The sequence below is a fragment of the Cariama cristata genome, unplaced genomic scaffold (genome assembly GCF_000690535.1).
Source record: "Cariama cristata isolate BGI_N322 unplaced genomic scaffold, ASM69053v1 scaffold2487, whole genome shotgun sequence".
NCBI classification, from domain to species: Eukaryota; Metazoa; Chordata; class Aves; order Cariamiformes; family Cariamidae; genus Cariama; species Cariama cristata.
The window spans coordinates 184,007-200,076 of record NW_009626965.1 but is presented as its reverse complement, the minus strand read 5'-3'; the positions used below and the strand labels follow the sequence as shown (position 1 = coordinate 200,076).

At 43.8% G+C, this 16,070-nt stretch overlaps 1 protein-coding gene across 1 annotated transcript in view; it reads right to left on the bottom strand.

The window, feature by feature from the left end:
* ANTXR1 (anthrax toxin receptor 1) overlaps positions 1 to 16,070 on the bottom strand; it is a gene marked incomplete at its 3' end in the record, with an annotated part of 103,272 nt that overhangs the window by 13,420 nt on the left and 73,782 nt on the right. Inside the window, exons 15-17 of the mRNA XM_009704245.1 lie at positions 15,743 to 15,838; positions 15,067 to 15,234; positions 7,826 to 7,906 (exon numbers count right to left, since the gene is read on the bottom strand). Of these exons, the coding sequence (XP_009702547.1) occupies positions 7,826 to 7,906; positions 15,067 to 15,234; positions 15,743 to 15,838 (345 nt within the window). The remainder of the gene's footprint in view (positions 1 to 7,825; positions 7,907 to 15,066; positions 15,235 to 15,742; positions 15,839 to 16,070) is intronic.

Below are 16,070 nucleotides of genomic sequence, written 5' to 3'. Positions count from 1 at the left end.
CTGGATTAGCCTCATTTAGAGGACATGAAAAGCCTCTGAGAAATGGAAAGTGATGAAGTGGCTTGGTCAAGGTCACCGTGTGTGTCAGTAGCAGACTGGAGTGACTTTAGGCTTCGACTCCCCGTCTAGTGCCTAAACCTCAGATCTCCCTGTTTGCCATACGGGAATAGCCCACAGACCTCCAGCTCAGTTGGACAGCTTGGATCAAGAATTACAATAGCAGGACGCAAGTTAAAAGAGCTATCCATCTCTAGGCTTAAGACTTTCAGACCATTATTGGCTGGGGTTGGACAGCTCTTTGCTGTCCCTTGTTGCACAGCTGGGCAGAGGGGGGTCTCCAGTCAGCAGCATTGGAGCACATGCTCGCTCCAGTGATCCTCCAGAAATGCAGAGGGACTTCACACGCAGAAGCAAGTCCTGGCTTTGCAGAATTGGGCCCTTGACAAAAACGAGTCATTTGGGATGAATGACTCTGGGGCCCCCAACACAAGAAGGACATGGACCTGTTGGAGCGAGTCCAGAGGAGGCCATGAAAATGATCCAAGGGCTGGAGCCCCTCCGCTGTGAGGACAGGCTGAGAGAGTTGGGGTTGTTCAGCCTGGAGAAGAGAAGGCTCCGGGGAGACCTTAGAGCAGCCTTCCAGTACCTAAAGGGGCCGACAAGAAAGCTGGGGAGGGACTTTTGACAAGGGCAGGGAGTGATAAGACAAGGGACAATGGCTTTAAATTGGAAGAGGGAAGATTTAGATGAGATATTAGGAAGAAATCCTTCCCGGTGAGGGTGGTGAGGCTGTGGCACAGGTTGCCCAGAGCAGCTGTGGCTGCCCCATCCCTGGAAGTGTTCAAGGCCAGGTTGGATGGGGCTGTGAGCAACCTGGCCTGGTGGGAGGTGTCCCTGCCCATGGCAGGGGGGTTGGAACTGGATGGGCTTTAAGGTCCCTTCCAACCCAACCATTCTGTGATTCTATGAATGGTTGATATAATCCAGAGTGATCATCTGAACTCCTTAGGCTGCAGAAAACATTCACAGTGAAGCCTGCAGTCAAGTTAGTTTGAGGTTTTGGCATTTCACAGTAATATAAAAATATTAGTGTGATCGTAGGGCAGAGGGAGTTTTGTAAGCTTTTGTTGAAAAACAGTGCTTTTCTGTAGTGAAGAGTCATGCAATTTGGCTATAAATTTGTCTTATTTCATATTCTGACTGTTCTGTTTATATTAAGGTCATTTTTTTAATGTCAGCACATGCACACACACACACATTCTTCCTTTCATAGTAAAAAGAACAATTGTGATTACTTTAATGGGGACATTTTCATGTATTTTGTAGCCTCATCCACTCGTCATAACTAACCACAATTTGTACCAGAACTGTGTCACTGAGATCTAACAAGATATTAGCTTATGTGATTTCACCAGTAAACTTGCAAAACTATACTAGTTCTGGAAAAAGCTCCTCTCCCTGCATCTTTGTTAATTTAGGTAAGATACATCTTTACACATAATTACACTTGGTTTTGGTATATTTTTTCTCCATATTTATACCCATCTATATCTATATTTATCTATACAAACACAAAATGAAAATGCAATTAATACAATGCAATAAAAATTTTAAATATAACTTGCTCCCAGATTGAGATATTCCTGGCCAAGTCTGAGCTTGAAACACACTTTCATAATCTCCTCAAATTCCTGACAGAACAACGTTTATCAAGGAAATGCAACCGACACTTTGAAGACACACTAATTATTTGGATTCTGTGCTTACTGAGCAATTTGCACAAATAAGCATTCCTTTACTCCATCGTAAAAGTGATAAAGTTTTCTAAAAAATATATATATTTTTACATCACCCCTATCTGATGATGCTTCGAATGTAAAAATAACTTCATTAGTGCTAAGAAGAATGCAAACCTAGTCTCTTGAAAATGTGAGAAGACCACAGGAATCCCATGTGACTCTGACTTCCTTGCCTTATTGGAAACATCTGTGTCTGTTGGTAACCTCAGACCATTTCCAGGTTTGACTCCAAAAAGAGAATTTCACAACCTTTTTGTGCATCTCAGCCTCTCTGGGTGCACTTCAACACAGGTCCTGAACATCCCTCTCTTTTCCTGTTGCTTTGGGATAAAAGATGCATTTTTAAAAGCCTTCTGCAAGTCAGACCAAAGTTTGCTTCACAGTTTGTTTTTGCAAATGCAGACAGGCATGTGGCCAGTCGTTACAGATATAACAACATGCTGATCAGGACCCGTGGCTGATACTGAAAGCTCTAGCTTTCACTGAGCTATAGGGGTCAAAGCCAGGTAAGGCTGGCTCAGGCTGCTGCCATGCTGTGGGCTGGCATCCTTTCTGGCAATCCTCCTTGAAGAGGTCTGAGCTTTCCAGAAACACCGAACCCTGTATCCAGCACTAACTAGTCAGTTATTGCTATAACTGTACCCTTTGCAGTGAAGAAACAGACCTAGCACAAGGCATCTCAACCTTGATTAAAGGATTCGGGGCATGAACGGACAAGAGGCAAAGAGAAGGGATTGTCTGAGGTCACACAGAGGAGGAAGACCGAAATCTAAGCTTCAGTCCCCACATTATCCACTGCAACGTATATAAATTGCAAATTTATTAGTCACTACCCTTGAACCAACGTCTTGTTACAGACTAACATGAACTTCAGGGCAGAGGATGTCTTCCTTGACAATTTGTATGGTACGTAGGGAGCTGTGTGGCTACAGCAGATAAACAGTACCAATTAGTCAACGCAGTGTTTGAAGCTGAATCCATGTTTCATTCTACGCAAGTGATCTTTCTGAACAGCTCAGCTAATGTGCTGGCAGTGGATAAAGTACTGATTATAGCAAGGGATATCTGAAAATGATGTAACCCTGGGATTAAGTCCAATTCCTTTTCAGGCTCCAAAGCAAACAGAGATGCCTTTCAGTTATTTTTCATCTGGCTTCACTTTTTTGTGTTGACCAGTGGGTGAATTAAGGTGCCCATTTGATAACACTAATAGTCTGAAATCTGCTTCCTTCTTTTCTCCAGGAAAGAGAAGGAAGGAGGTACAAATTGCTTTCAAAACAGCTCCTCCTTGCAGCTTTTAGGAATATCATATGGTCAAAGGCTCCTGTCTGCAAATTTCAGGGTACTCTTTACTAGCCACAAATTTTGCCTGCAAGGGTTTGAATATTTATCTAGCCTGAGAATGCACCACATGGTGAGTTTTTAATCTGGTGGCTCTGTTGGAGGCTGCTGGTTGCTGTAGGATGCTTCGCTAATCACTGGTTCTCTCGTCCCCCAGGCATACCCATGCTGTAAAGACTGCTATGGCTGGCAGTTTGTACGTAGCTGGCAGCATGGGCATGCTAGTTTGCTGCTAAGCAGCTCTGGAGTATTTATTCAGCTCGTGAAGTCTACACTGAGCGGCTGCTCGGCATGATTGAGCTAGTTAGTCTGAAACTCCTCTGAGTGATCGCCAGATAGGCAAACCAGAGCACCCAGCCCAGCCTCCGTTGCCCAGTGTTCCTGCAGAGGACCTGGGATAGGCGTGGTGGGTGGCCTGGTCCCCTATGGCACAGCAGATAACACACACCGCGGCACCCTGTGAAAGGATGGCATCAGGATGAAGTCAGGCAGTCAGGAAAAAGCTGGAAAGCAGACAGTGCCCTGCCTTGTGCACCAATACCTCAAAGCCCTGCATCCAACTGCCTGAAGCTTCCTGTCTTCTGCGGCTGGCAAGGCTGGGTTTACAGCCGTGCATCAGGGCTGAAGTCACAAACCAGCTGTGCCTCCCCTTTAAAACCACACAACTGGCTTGGAGTTGTCAACACCAGCTCTGATGGGCCCCCTTTGCTGATGAGCTGGGTAGAGCACTCCTTTACTTAGGCTTCCCAGTAGAACAGAATCCAATCCAAATTTACCAGTGGACAGCTATGAAAGCCTGCAGACTTACCACTGAAGGTTTTGCAATCTGGTGAGGACCAAGTCTGTCCTTGCTGTGCCCCTGGTCCATGTTGCGTGGTCCAAAGAAGCTATTTGGAATCACACGGAGACGCCACAGGAATTTATAGCTGAGCTCACCACTGCCAAAACGACTCTTACAGCTCTACCCCATGGGCTAATGTTTGGCACTGGCAAACCCTAGACAGCTGGAAGAGCATCTAGGTGTCTGTGTGTTAATGTGCAGGGCTGCCATGGTGTGAACGTCCTCCACAGTAGGCAGCATCTCCTCCGCTAGGAACATCTGAACCTGTTGGATACAGCCAGCTGGCCTCAGTCTGCATGTCAGGTCAAGGAGATGACGTGCCATATCTCAGAGCACTGCCAAAAGGCACCTTCCTCACAGTAGCTGTCAGCCATCAGACATGCCACATGCTTGGCGGTATGCCTGGCATGTGACCAGGTGTATAAATGTGCCTGCTAAGTGACCCAGTGCTCAGGCCATGCTTCCATCACAGAAGCGGTCCTGTCTTTGGACAGCAAAGGGTTGAAGTGCTGTTGCTGTGAGTGTTGGTACAAGCTGGAAAGATGCTGAGAACTATGTCCTAAGTTGGATGAAGAGAATGATGAACAGATTATTAAACTTATATTATTAAACATCCACTTTCAGAATAAGGGCTGTGTTTATAAGTAATCCAGATGCCCTCTCATTGTGATACTGGTGAAAAGTCTCCAAGCTAATGGCAGGGATTGGATCCAAGCTCATCAAAACTAGCTCTGACTTCCCAAGCAGGGGATTCTGGCCACACACTTGTTTGCACTCGTAGAAATTTCCCATCATTTCAGTGCAACACATCGAATCATTTTCTTTTGCAACACTATCCTGCAGACACAAGTTTTCTTTAGAAAAAGATTTTCTGTGGAATTGCTCCTTTTCCTTGATTTTTTTTTTTTTTTTGCAAGGAAAGCAAACTGTTCACACTGACTCACGACTATCTGCATTGAAGGCGCTGACAGCTGCAGTCAACACTGGCAGATGTTTCCATGCTGCTGTCCCCATCAATTCAGCACTGACCTTCCCACTGGATTTCCAATCACACCAAAACAGTAATGTGTTTTATGAGATAATATTTGATGTTTGATGACCTGGGAGAAGCCACTAGCCTTAAAGTGGCCTGAATGATGCAGCCTTTGTATCCTAAGGCTTGGACATGCATTTAAATTTCTCTTAGAAGAACAGTGGCACAGAGAAGAAGAGAGGGAGATTGGCAGGGATCAAATAGGGCTTAGAGTCTCCTATTTTGTGAGGTGCAAGTTTTGCAACTATTTTTGCAACGTTTTGCTTTTCTTTTTGAGTAATTTGTCTCCCAAGGCATCGTTGTAGTTTGCAGTAGTTCTGTTAACAGCAATATTGCTTCATCCCTTCTCAGTCACTTGCACAGAAGCCTCTAAACGTTGTAAAGCCAACGTTCCCAATGCCCAGCTCTGGTAAAATCACTTTCTACATCTACAAAGGAGAAAGTAAGGTACGACAAACTAAAACTAGCATCCAAATCATGGGGAATGTCTATAGCAAGATGGGAGATGGCTCAGAAATCACAAAGCTGAATGCAGTGCTTGAAAGCAAGATTCTTCTCCCTACTTTAAATCTGAAGTAGGGAAACAAAAACCCCATATTTTTGCTGAGGAGCAGAAAACCCTACCTAGTTCTGCCATTTCAGCTGTGTAAACTAATTAAAGTCATTTTAGTGTTTTACACTGAGTTCTTATATTGGTTTTGCCCGTACTGTTGGGGGTGACATCACCTGGTAGTTATGTCACTACTGTAAAGGCATAAACAGAAACTGCTCACTTAAGTCTGAAAGTGATTAAAAACATCAAGAGGGTCACACATGGTTATTCAAAGATGACAAATGCTCAGCTCATAGTTTTGTTTACACAAAGGAAAACAAATGGTCTAAGAGCAGTCTATCCTCATAGAAAGACCAAGAAGCACTTCATATCTACACAGGAACGTGCCCAAACATTTGCAAGTCTTCCAGGAGTCAGCTGGAGAGAAACAGGTATTTCAGCAGCTATAAGCCTGGGTGCATTTTCAGCCAGCTTCTCTTTCACACTAAATCATACTTGCACCCAAGTCAGAGGTCCTTTATAGCACATCAGAATCATGAAGAGCTTAATTCACTTCGAGGTTGGATCACATAACACTTATACGGGCTAATTCTGCTATTGCTTATGCTGACAGGACACAAAACTGCATGTTTAAGAGATACATCACCAAACAGGGATGGAGCCTACTGTCAGTTGCACTAATATAAATAGCTGGTAACTGTACCGGCTTCAGTTAAGCTGCTCTGGATTTTCCCTAACATAAATGGAAGTGGAATCTTTCACGTACATAATCTTAGTTTGTCAAGTCAAAAAAGTTATTCACAGAACAGGCATTCTTCAAACTCTGATTTCTGTGGGAAAATTGCCAGGCATTAGCAATCTGTATGTTATGAACTTTTCTCCTAGAAATCAATATCACACTCAGTGAAGACATTTTAGCACATCTTCCCCTTCAAGGAATAAAATACTAACCCTTTTTATTCACAAAAGTTCATTGGTCCTGTATTCAATGGAAATCCTTACAGGGAGCCAAATGGTACAGACCTACGATTCTCCACTAAAAAAATTACATTGTTGTTTCATGCACAGTTGAGTTTCTTGAAGCCTTCACAATGCTACAGTTACTTAGGCTTTGGGACAAATGTACTCCTGAAGTAACTCCAAGATCCTTTGTTGATTTATGTCAGAGGTGTGTAAATTGACCACATAAGACATTAATATAACTGACATTTTTCACCATGAGGTAAATATGGACAGGGGCTCAGAGATATGTTGAATCTCCACCCTTGGAGATACTAAAAACTGGATTGGGAACAGCCGTGGGCAACTGGGTGTAACCATCTAAATTGCAAGGAGTTAGGGGATATCTTATGGCTGCCACAGGGGTTTCAATTCACCCGGGTTGTCCACCTTGGACATGCACTAAATTTGCAAAGCGCAGGTGCAGCTCTCGCGCTCTCTTCCCAGCTGCATGTCCCTGCGTGTCTGCTGGGTGCTTGGAGCTGAACACGAGACGTGAGTGGGTGTTGGCCACTTCAGTGCTCAGCTGGGTACCTCCAGGGATAGTTCGGGATAACTGTCCTGAAATTTAGGAAGCACTCAGACATTTAATTCCACTGAAAAGGTGGAGATTAGTACCTTGGAGACAAGAGGTAGCTCTATAGTATCCTGCTGTCATAGACTGTATCATTTCCTCTAAAGTGACATTAATCCATTCTCTTCAATGGCTTCTGTTTCCACCCATAAGCACACATTAATTTATAGAAATTTGCACGAACCTAGTTTTTACAAGAAATATATGGGAATACTTCCTCCCTCTCACATAACAGTTCAAACCTCATTCTGCAAACTTTGCTTTGTAAAAGTGCCCATGGGGTTTAAATTTATGTAGCAAAATATATATATGTTTATGTATGTTCAGAGTTTTAACCCAGAATGTAAGATTTTTAATGAATGAAAATATGCAGAAATATTCCTTACTATTCATTAGAATTTCTTACGTAATTAATTGCAAGCAGCTATATTATCTATGAGCAAGACTGTACTGGGCTCTTTGATGGGTATTTCTGTCACTGCACCTGGACAGTTTTCATACTTGAAACCGTATCAGTCAAACTACATGAACTGCAGTTGCAAACAAAGCTGACAGACATGACTGAATTTTTGTTTCTATGCTGTCATGAGTATCTGCCTTCACTCCCACATGTAAAGGCAGTCAGAACCTTTAGAGGGATTTTATTTTTTCCCTAGCTGTAAAAAAATGTTTTGAGGCACAGTACCTTGTCTCCTGGCTGTGGGCGCATCACAGATACACGGTCGTAACCTTTCCGCAGCAAGACCCAGAGAGCATCCAATTTCCCCTGCAACCAAATGAAACACAGTGTTACCTTCTGTGAAAGAACACGTACGCTGTGCAAAGTGCAGTGCAGGGACAGTGCAGCTTAGACCTACACATTTTTTACTTCATCATTTCCTGTGCTTGTACAAGATGCTGTAGAGCAATGTTTTCTCTCACAGAAGCTCACTCCAAACTTGCTGCAAGTGCAAAGGAAGAAGCTTTCAGATGAGCAATAAGCAGATACGTCTGACAGTCAACAGTATCCGTGTGTCTAGCCTTTACGTATTCTTCTGAAAATTGCCAAAGGTAATAGGCGACTCGGATACCTCCTGGGCTGAGAGAGAGTTTAATGCCTACTCAGCTCCTGACATCATTGCTAGCAAAATGCTATATCAATGCAGAAAGCAAGTCAGGTGAATTTATATGATGCATTTCCTAAATATACTGCCTCCTCCTCTGGCCGGCTGAGTGGCTTGCCTCTCGCTCTAGGTGACCACTGTGACATATTAGAAATAATTTTCATTTTTATCTCAAAACAATCTGCTGGGGAGAACTGACTGAAAAACTCTCTCCACACAGCCACGACAGCTGAGTCACAGCTAGGTGCTGTGTAATGACCCACTTAATCTTTCATGCCAGCTACGTGCTAGCAAGAGAGCAGCAGGTTCCTGGGTCTCACACAGGCTCCCCAGTCCCACCTCATACGTCAGTTAATATTTGCATCTTTTCCAGGCAATAACGCACATCTTTCAAAGCCCTCCGTTCCTATGAGCTCAGTGTCAGCTGCCCTACAGGTGCCACCCTCACCACATCGCACTGGTTTTGACAAGCTGTTCACCTCACTGTGTGGTCTCGTACCCAACAGCCCATACCCAAATGTACACGTGTGCACATGCACAGACCCAGACAAGTTTTGCTGAAAACTCAACGTGCTGAAATCTCTTGTTGACAGAAAGTTTGGCTGTGGTGTGGAGTCGGACCCTCTCTGCCATTCCTGCAACGCTTCTCTGCAATGCAGACAAAGCATTCATTCCTGATTGAAATTCAGCAGCGACACAAAATGTCAAGCCTTTGCTTATTTTCCAAATGCGCTGAACAAGGCCAGAAGAAGCAGCAGCATAGGGCTCTGCAGTGTAGGAGTATCCACCAAATCATCTGCTCTGAAAGATACATCTGCTGCTGAAGGATTTCCTGCTATATCCCCCTCTAACAGGCCAGGGTTTCACTTTCAAAATGGATTCAGCTTCTGGGAGATCTGCAGAAGGGTTTACATGAGTGCAGCACGTTGGCTGGCTCAGTGGAAGGCTATAGATGTATTACAAGCTGAAAATCAATTTATCAAGCTCTCTTCACATTAACTTCATTTGACCCTTCGTCTGTTAAGTGCACAATACCTAGAGATTTGTAAAAATTTCTTGCGAGGCTTAACAATAGATAGCATTTATTAAGCTTTCCTTAGTATTGTTCTGAATGCTACAAATGCTATGATATTAGAGCAGGCACCACGAGTGAAAGCTCTACCAGTAATAGTCAGTAAACTTTAGTGCACCTGCAGAGACCGAGACAAGCTAATCTGAGAAGGGACAAAACTGTCCCTTGGTACAAAACTATTTCCTGCGGTCAAGAGGATCAAACCCAAAGACAGAGCTACGCCTGGCTGGACTCAGAAACTCATGTATGATTGCTACTTGTTTCCCAGAAATAACGACTACAAAAAATTTATGATAGCAGAATTGCTTTGTGTAACTATCATGGGACAAAAATTAAGCAAATGGAAAGGTAAGCTGGATATTGCAGTGGTAGTGGGAAAAGAGCAACTAGCTTCATTAACAGCAAGGAAGCTTGCCATAATCCTCTTTGAGACCTATATTCCTCAACCAGTGTGTTGAGCCAATGGTTCCAAGCTTATTTGGGAGTTGGAGGGATACATGGGTGGAGACAGACACACAGAATGACTCCATAGACCTTGTTTCCATAGGATACTAGGGAAAAGACTTCCTAAGGTGAGAGCCAGGAAAGTCTGTTACTCTCAAAGGAAGAAGCAAGAAACTCCTCTGTCAGAATCTTCTCCATTTGGACAGCACAACCTCTTAGACCGGAGGGAAGTCATCCCCCGTCTATCCCAATCCATCTTTCCCCCTACATCAGAGCTAGTTGAAGCTCCTGATCTCCTGTCCCCTCTGACAACTTATTTCTTAAGTACCTTTTTCTTCCATTTCTCATTTAGGAAACGAAAGGGAAAATGACAACTTTCCATGGAACAAAAAAGTCCTTTTCACTCTGCAGTCCTAATTTCCAAGAGCCTACCAAGATTTCTTGGGAAAAGCCAAGAACTCCATCTTTGGGAGTCTGAATGGAGCTTCAGGGTCTGCCTGAGACATCTGGGTGGAAGAGAGGGAGACTGGACCACGGAAAGGATGATGTTGGTTGAAGAAATGAAAATGGCAACACATCCACTTGGAAACATAAACACTTCTGTGCTCTCTAGTGGATGGGCTGTGTCTCTGTGTTTGGGAACTCCTTTGCAACTGAAGCATAATGTTGCTTGGGGAAAAAAAAGGTCTGGAGGCAAATAAAGCTTTGAATCCTACTAAATATGAAGAACAGAAAGAAGAAACAATCAGGACAGGTGACAAATGAAGGAGAGCATCGTTTCAGCCATTGCTTTAACGTGAATGCATTCTCTTCCTGAATTAAAGGTTAATTCAGCACTGTATTGACCCTGGTCTAGTGAATGACCTGATACCTAGAGTGCTCCTGAGACCTGCTATCTGGTGGTGTCAGCTAGAAGCAGTTTTGTAAGCTGCCTGTAAACCCAAGCTGCCCTTGGGACTCTTCTAGCGAGGAAGCTGTGCCATGTCAGCTTTGTAAATAGAGACAGGAGGGACAAAGGCTAGAAAACCTGTCAGGGACATATGGCTTAGTAACTGCTTAAGTAGCCTCCACTTAGGACTGACCTGAGGTTTCTTTTTGAGAGCACCAGTTGTTGCCTCAACCTCAGCTTTGAGGCAGGTCCTGCCTGAGTTTTTGGGGATGAACAGTGAGTTTAGCCTTGTCTTGTGGTCCTTTCTGCATTGTTTTTGAGAGATGGACAGTGGTCCTTTTGAAGTCAAACAAGTACTTTAAATGCTCTGAGGAGGAGGAAGAAAGGAGAGGTAGCTAGGTAGACAGGCAGATAAAAGGAGAGGTAGAAACAGAGGTAGGAGAAAAGCTGCTAACCAAACCAAAGCATACAGAGCTGTGTGGCTGGCTGTAGCAGGAAGCATGTCCTGAACCAGATTAAAACTAAAGGCATGGTTCTTCACGATCCTTCACTCGCATCTACCTTTTGTGCTGCCCCTCCCTCTGTCAGATGAAATGAGGATTTGGCAAGTTTCTTAAGAAGTTTTCAGACTTGTCATTCTCCTTGGATTATTTGCACTGACTTTTAAAATATCATTTCAACAGTTTGAAAAGTGGGATAAGCCAGTTGGCATTGTGCTAAGAAGTAACAGCAGCAAATAAGAATAATAACAATAATAATAATAACCACAATCTGTTAAGTGTCAGTAGCCACATTTGGCAGCAAATAAATCTCTGGAGGACCTCAAAAAGCAATCTATCCAATCTCAGCTGTTCATCTAACTTATAGATGTTACTCTGAGAAGAATAACAAAGAGAGGGAAGAAAAACTCTGTCAGATAAACTGGCAAAAGGCAGAACACTAAGTAAAGGCTGGCACTTGTGCTGCATGGAGAAAAGGAGGCCTGTTGGTCTGTAAGATGACTGGCCCTAACATGTGAATTTCCTGGCTCTTTGTCAGATTCAAGCTACCTTAATTTGCCATTCCTGAGATTTAATTCCGTGCCCTCCTCCTTTACCAATGATTTTTTTTTAAGTAGCTTGTTACATGTGTATTCATTTACCTTTTGAAGAAGTGTTTCAACCAGTCCAGTGTAGCGGCTGGAAATCTGACATCTGCTTTAACCAAAAGAGCCGAGTGCACTTGGAGCATGGGGATGAGGAAAAATTTAAGCTGAATATCAGGAGATGTTTCCTATGGGTGAGGTCTGGTAGTCTGTGAAATACTCCCCCTGAGAAGTGGTGGAAGCCCCTATGTTATTTTAAAAACCAGACTGGAAAAAGCAGTGAAGGACAGATTCAAGTTAGCAGTCCTGCTTTGGCTGAGAGTACAGACCCAATGACCGAACAGGCTATCCCTCCTCACCTCCCTCTGCCTGTTATGACTCTGTGATAGCTTCCCTGCATAACACAACACAAATTCATCTTCCTATGCTCACATCTTCAGGACGAGAGCTTCTGCCAAGAGTGCTATTGAATTTTGCCAATATTGCTAATTTCTTACTGCAGAGGGAGAGTAATAGCAGAACCCCTGTTTCATAGAAACGATACCCTCTGTTTCTGATGAGTGCTCATGATTGTATGTGGGGAAAGTGTTGGATACAGTTATCCCATCTGCATACACTGTCTTTTTCAGTGCAGTTCAATAAGGGGTGTGGTGGCAATTAATAATTAGGTAAATTCATGTCCACGGACAGACTCAGGCCGCTAAATACTATCCAGATGTGGAACACCCCAAAGTTATGGGAGTATTTGGATACGGGGTCTTGGATTGGAACTGTCTTTATACACAATTTGAATGGTAGATAAGAGATTATTACTAAAGGAATTAAGAATATGTATCACCCATGAGATTCTCCTAATATTTGTAGGCCCCCTTGTAACTGAATTCTTGCTGTTATGAAGCAAAAAAGCTGTTCCTAGTCAGAGTCAGAACTGAACTTGAACCCTACACACCTTGAATCTTTTCTCCAAAGCCTCTCAAACTTTGGAGAATTTCTAGCTGGGACACAGATCTGCAACAAACTTGACTCCTCTGTTCAGAACTGATTTCCTACCATGCAGAATAAACTCCGAAAATTAACTGAAAGTCTCCTGAGGCTGTAATCCAACAGTGTGAACTGGTGAAGGAAGAGGGGAGAAACTCAGCAGTATCTTCTATGGGAAAGGACCCAGGTCTCAACTAATGATCTCAGGTAGTTGTACCCACATGGATCCCAGCTGCCTGAGTATGTATTCAGGGATCTTTGTGCCAAGATCAGTGTTTCTGTCAGCTCCTCAGTGGTTAGAGTATAGCTTGGTGTGCTGTGAACCCTTCTGACTGCAGCATGCAAAAAGCAACTGAGCTGTGTCTCTCAGCTAGGATGAGGTCATTTCCATGAGCACACAGTAGGAGTGAAAACCTCCCAGATGGGACACGTGTGCTTTACAAATGCTTTGCAGTGATGCAAAATGACAATGCAATGCATTTAGGAAGAAAGGAGCAGCTATATGGGATGGTGCTTACTGCATTCCCCACTCTGAACTGAAAACAGTTGAGACTCTAACCTGTCCCACAGTGGGAAAGAACAATCTTTGTGAACACATGTTGAAATCATTATAACGCAATTGCAAATGACTTGTTGCTAGGCTATGTTTATTAGATGATAACCTTTAAGGGGGAAAAAAGAAAAGGCATTGGACCAAATTTTCAAAGAGGCTCACATTTCCGTATCCTCCGGAAACCACTCTTGCTCTCTTGTGCATCCCTGCCATTCCCATCACTGGATTTGAACCAGCTGCAAGATCAATGTCTGAGGAAAGCCAAGACATGCAACTTATCCAAATTCCTATGGGCACTGCTTGGAGCTGGTCAGTAACAAGATACAACGCAGGAAAACCTGGGTGTATTGCAGTGTTAGTATATCTGCATTGCAATAACTTGGCTAATAGAGTATGTCTGACTAGATTGACTGCTGCTGGGGAGGAAGAAAACAGGAGAATAAAAACTATTTTCCAGCAGTAAGGCACTTCCTCATTCCCCAACATAAAGTTTAAGGTGAGCTCTATACACCAAAAGTTTTACTACGTGTTACACACACCCTCTTTGCAGACTACTGGAGATAAATTGCCTGTAGAGGGTTTCTAAGACCCTAACCAGCACCTCCACTCTTCAAAACAAGATCCAAGCTCCAGTGGTGCAAGCTTTGCATTTGGATATTAATTGGGCATTTTCACTCTTTTCTGAGACCGATAACTACAGTGCTGCTACAAATAGCTCCAGACAGAGAGGAGAAGGGTATTGGCATTTCCCAGAAGAGTTAAACCCGAGAAATAGGAGTGTTGGATTATTGTTTTTTTCTTTTCTTTAGAGTAGTTAAACAGTATTTAAGCTGTTCTCCTTTCCTGAGGACAGCTTAATTTGTCCTGAATGCAAAAATTAGCTTTCTGACATTGGGGTGCCCTCATATCCCACCCTGGATGATGCAGCTAATACCTGGTTTGTGTGGTTTGTTTCTCCTAATCCACAAGAAGCATTCACATGTGCAATGAAGAGTTTTGCTCCAGTGAAGTATTCAGTTGCTTGCTTGTTTCTATTTTGTACACTGCCAACCATTTGTATTAGTGAAGACAAATGGCAGAACAGCTGCCTGCCCTAGAGACGGATGGCAGAGAAGGAGAGCCTTCCCAGTTCCTGGGGGTGACTGTTGTGCAGCTCTGCATCGCATGTGACCCGGTATCAGTGTGAATTTGACCTTGCACATCTGAGGCACTCTAACTCAGCCAAATGCTTCTTGCAGGGCATTCTCTCCTTGTGAAGCGAGCATGTTGCCCTGCAGTAAGCCTGGCCCTGTGATCCATGCTTGCTGGCAGACATCCATCTGCCGCACTGCCATCCTTGATCTGCTGAGGACAACCCTCTCTCACGGTATTTAGCAGCAATTTTATTCCTATTTTCTCCTCTCTTTCTAAGGAAAGAGGATGCTATTTATTCCCTGCATCTCGGGGAATATGCAATGTGGACCAAAGGGCCAGCCCTTAGAGGTACAGTCGAGTTTGTAAGCACTTTACAGGAGCTAGCTACTCCACTGGAAAGGATCAGGATCCCACTCTGGTCTAAGAAAGCAACGCAACCCCAAAGCCTGATCAGCCTGGTGAGAAGTTCCCATTGCCCCATGGGGCTCCTCTCTACAGCACCTCCTTAGGGACAAGTTTGGGGGACTCCCTCATGCACAGCTACTCCAGCAGCATCTTGAGATCACAGGATTGTGGACGGTTCTACATCTTATCCTTAGATGTGAAAACACTTAATACTGATCTCCTGGAAACATCCTATGCAGCACAACGCTGGACCAGACTTACCTTGATTGGAGAGTACCACTTCCGAGGAGAGGAAGGCCTGCGCATGTTGTTCGCAAGGTTCCTGGGTTCAGGGAACTCGTATTCCTGTTCTGGCATCTTGACCCTGGCATTCTTGGCTTTCTCTAACTTAGCGCCTTCTTCCGTGGAGCCCTTTTCTCCCCAGCGCACCTGAAAAGATGGCGTTGTGGCATATTACAATACTAGCTTAGCTGCTGCAGAGAGTTACACCCCTGCTGTAATAACCAGATCCTTGTCCACATTTTCCCAGTGTCCAAATCCAACTTGAAGCGCAATGCACAGGCTGTGAAGCTTGTTTTTAGACTGGAGCCCAAACTTTGAACTTTCCCTTTTTTGTGATTTATGAGAAATGTGAGTGGGGAACATTTTAGAAACACTAAAAATATTTCCTTGTAATTTGTATGGCAACACTGCATCTGTATCCCAAGCATGGACCAGGATCTTGCTCTACTAGAGAAAAAAGGTGGTCCCAAACTTCAGGAATCTATATTTGGCTCTCAAATATTCCCATAGAAAAATGATCTGGGCTCAGATGTACAAAGAAAGCTTAAAGAAGTTTGTGCCTATCTCCTGAGTTTATTTCCAGGTAAATTGCAGGGGGATATCACAGCTCAGTTCACAAACAAGATCTCTGATACATGAACTGGTATCTAATTACCTCCATTCGTTTGATGCCACCAACTCCTCGTCCTCCATAATAAGAGGCATCTACTGTTGGCCATTTCTTCTTTGGAAGGCCATCATCATCTTCCTCCTACAAAACAGAAGGAAGGGGTTACACTGTTAGGAAGCATGACTGGAGATGGAAAAGAATAAACAGTCACAGGCTATATGGTGCTTTGAGCCTGCTAGAGCCAGGGCAGTCAAGGTTCTGGTCTCTCACTGGTTATTTTCCAGAGGATGTACACTCATGAAAAGAAAATGTTTCATGATATAAACACCACCACCACTTGAAAGGTACAGCCCAGCTCCAGCAAGAAGATGGG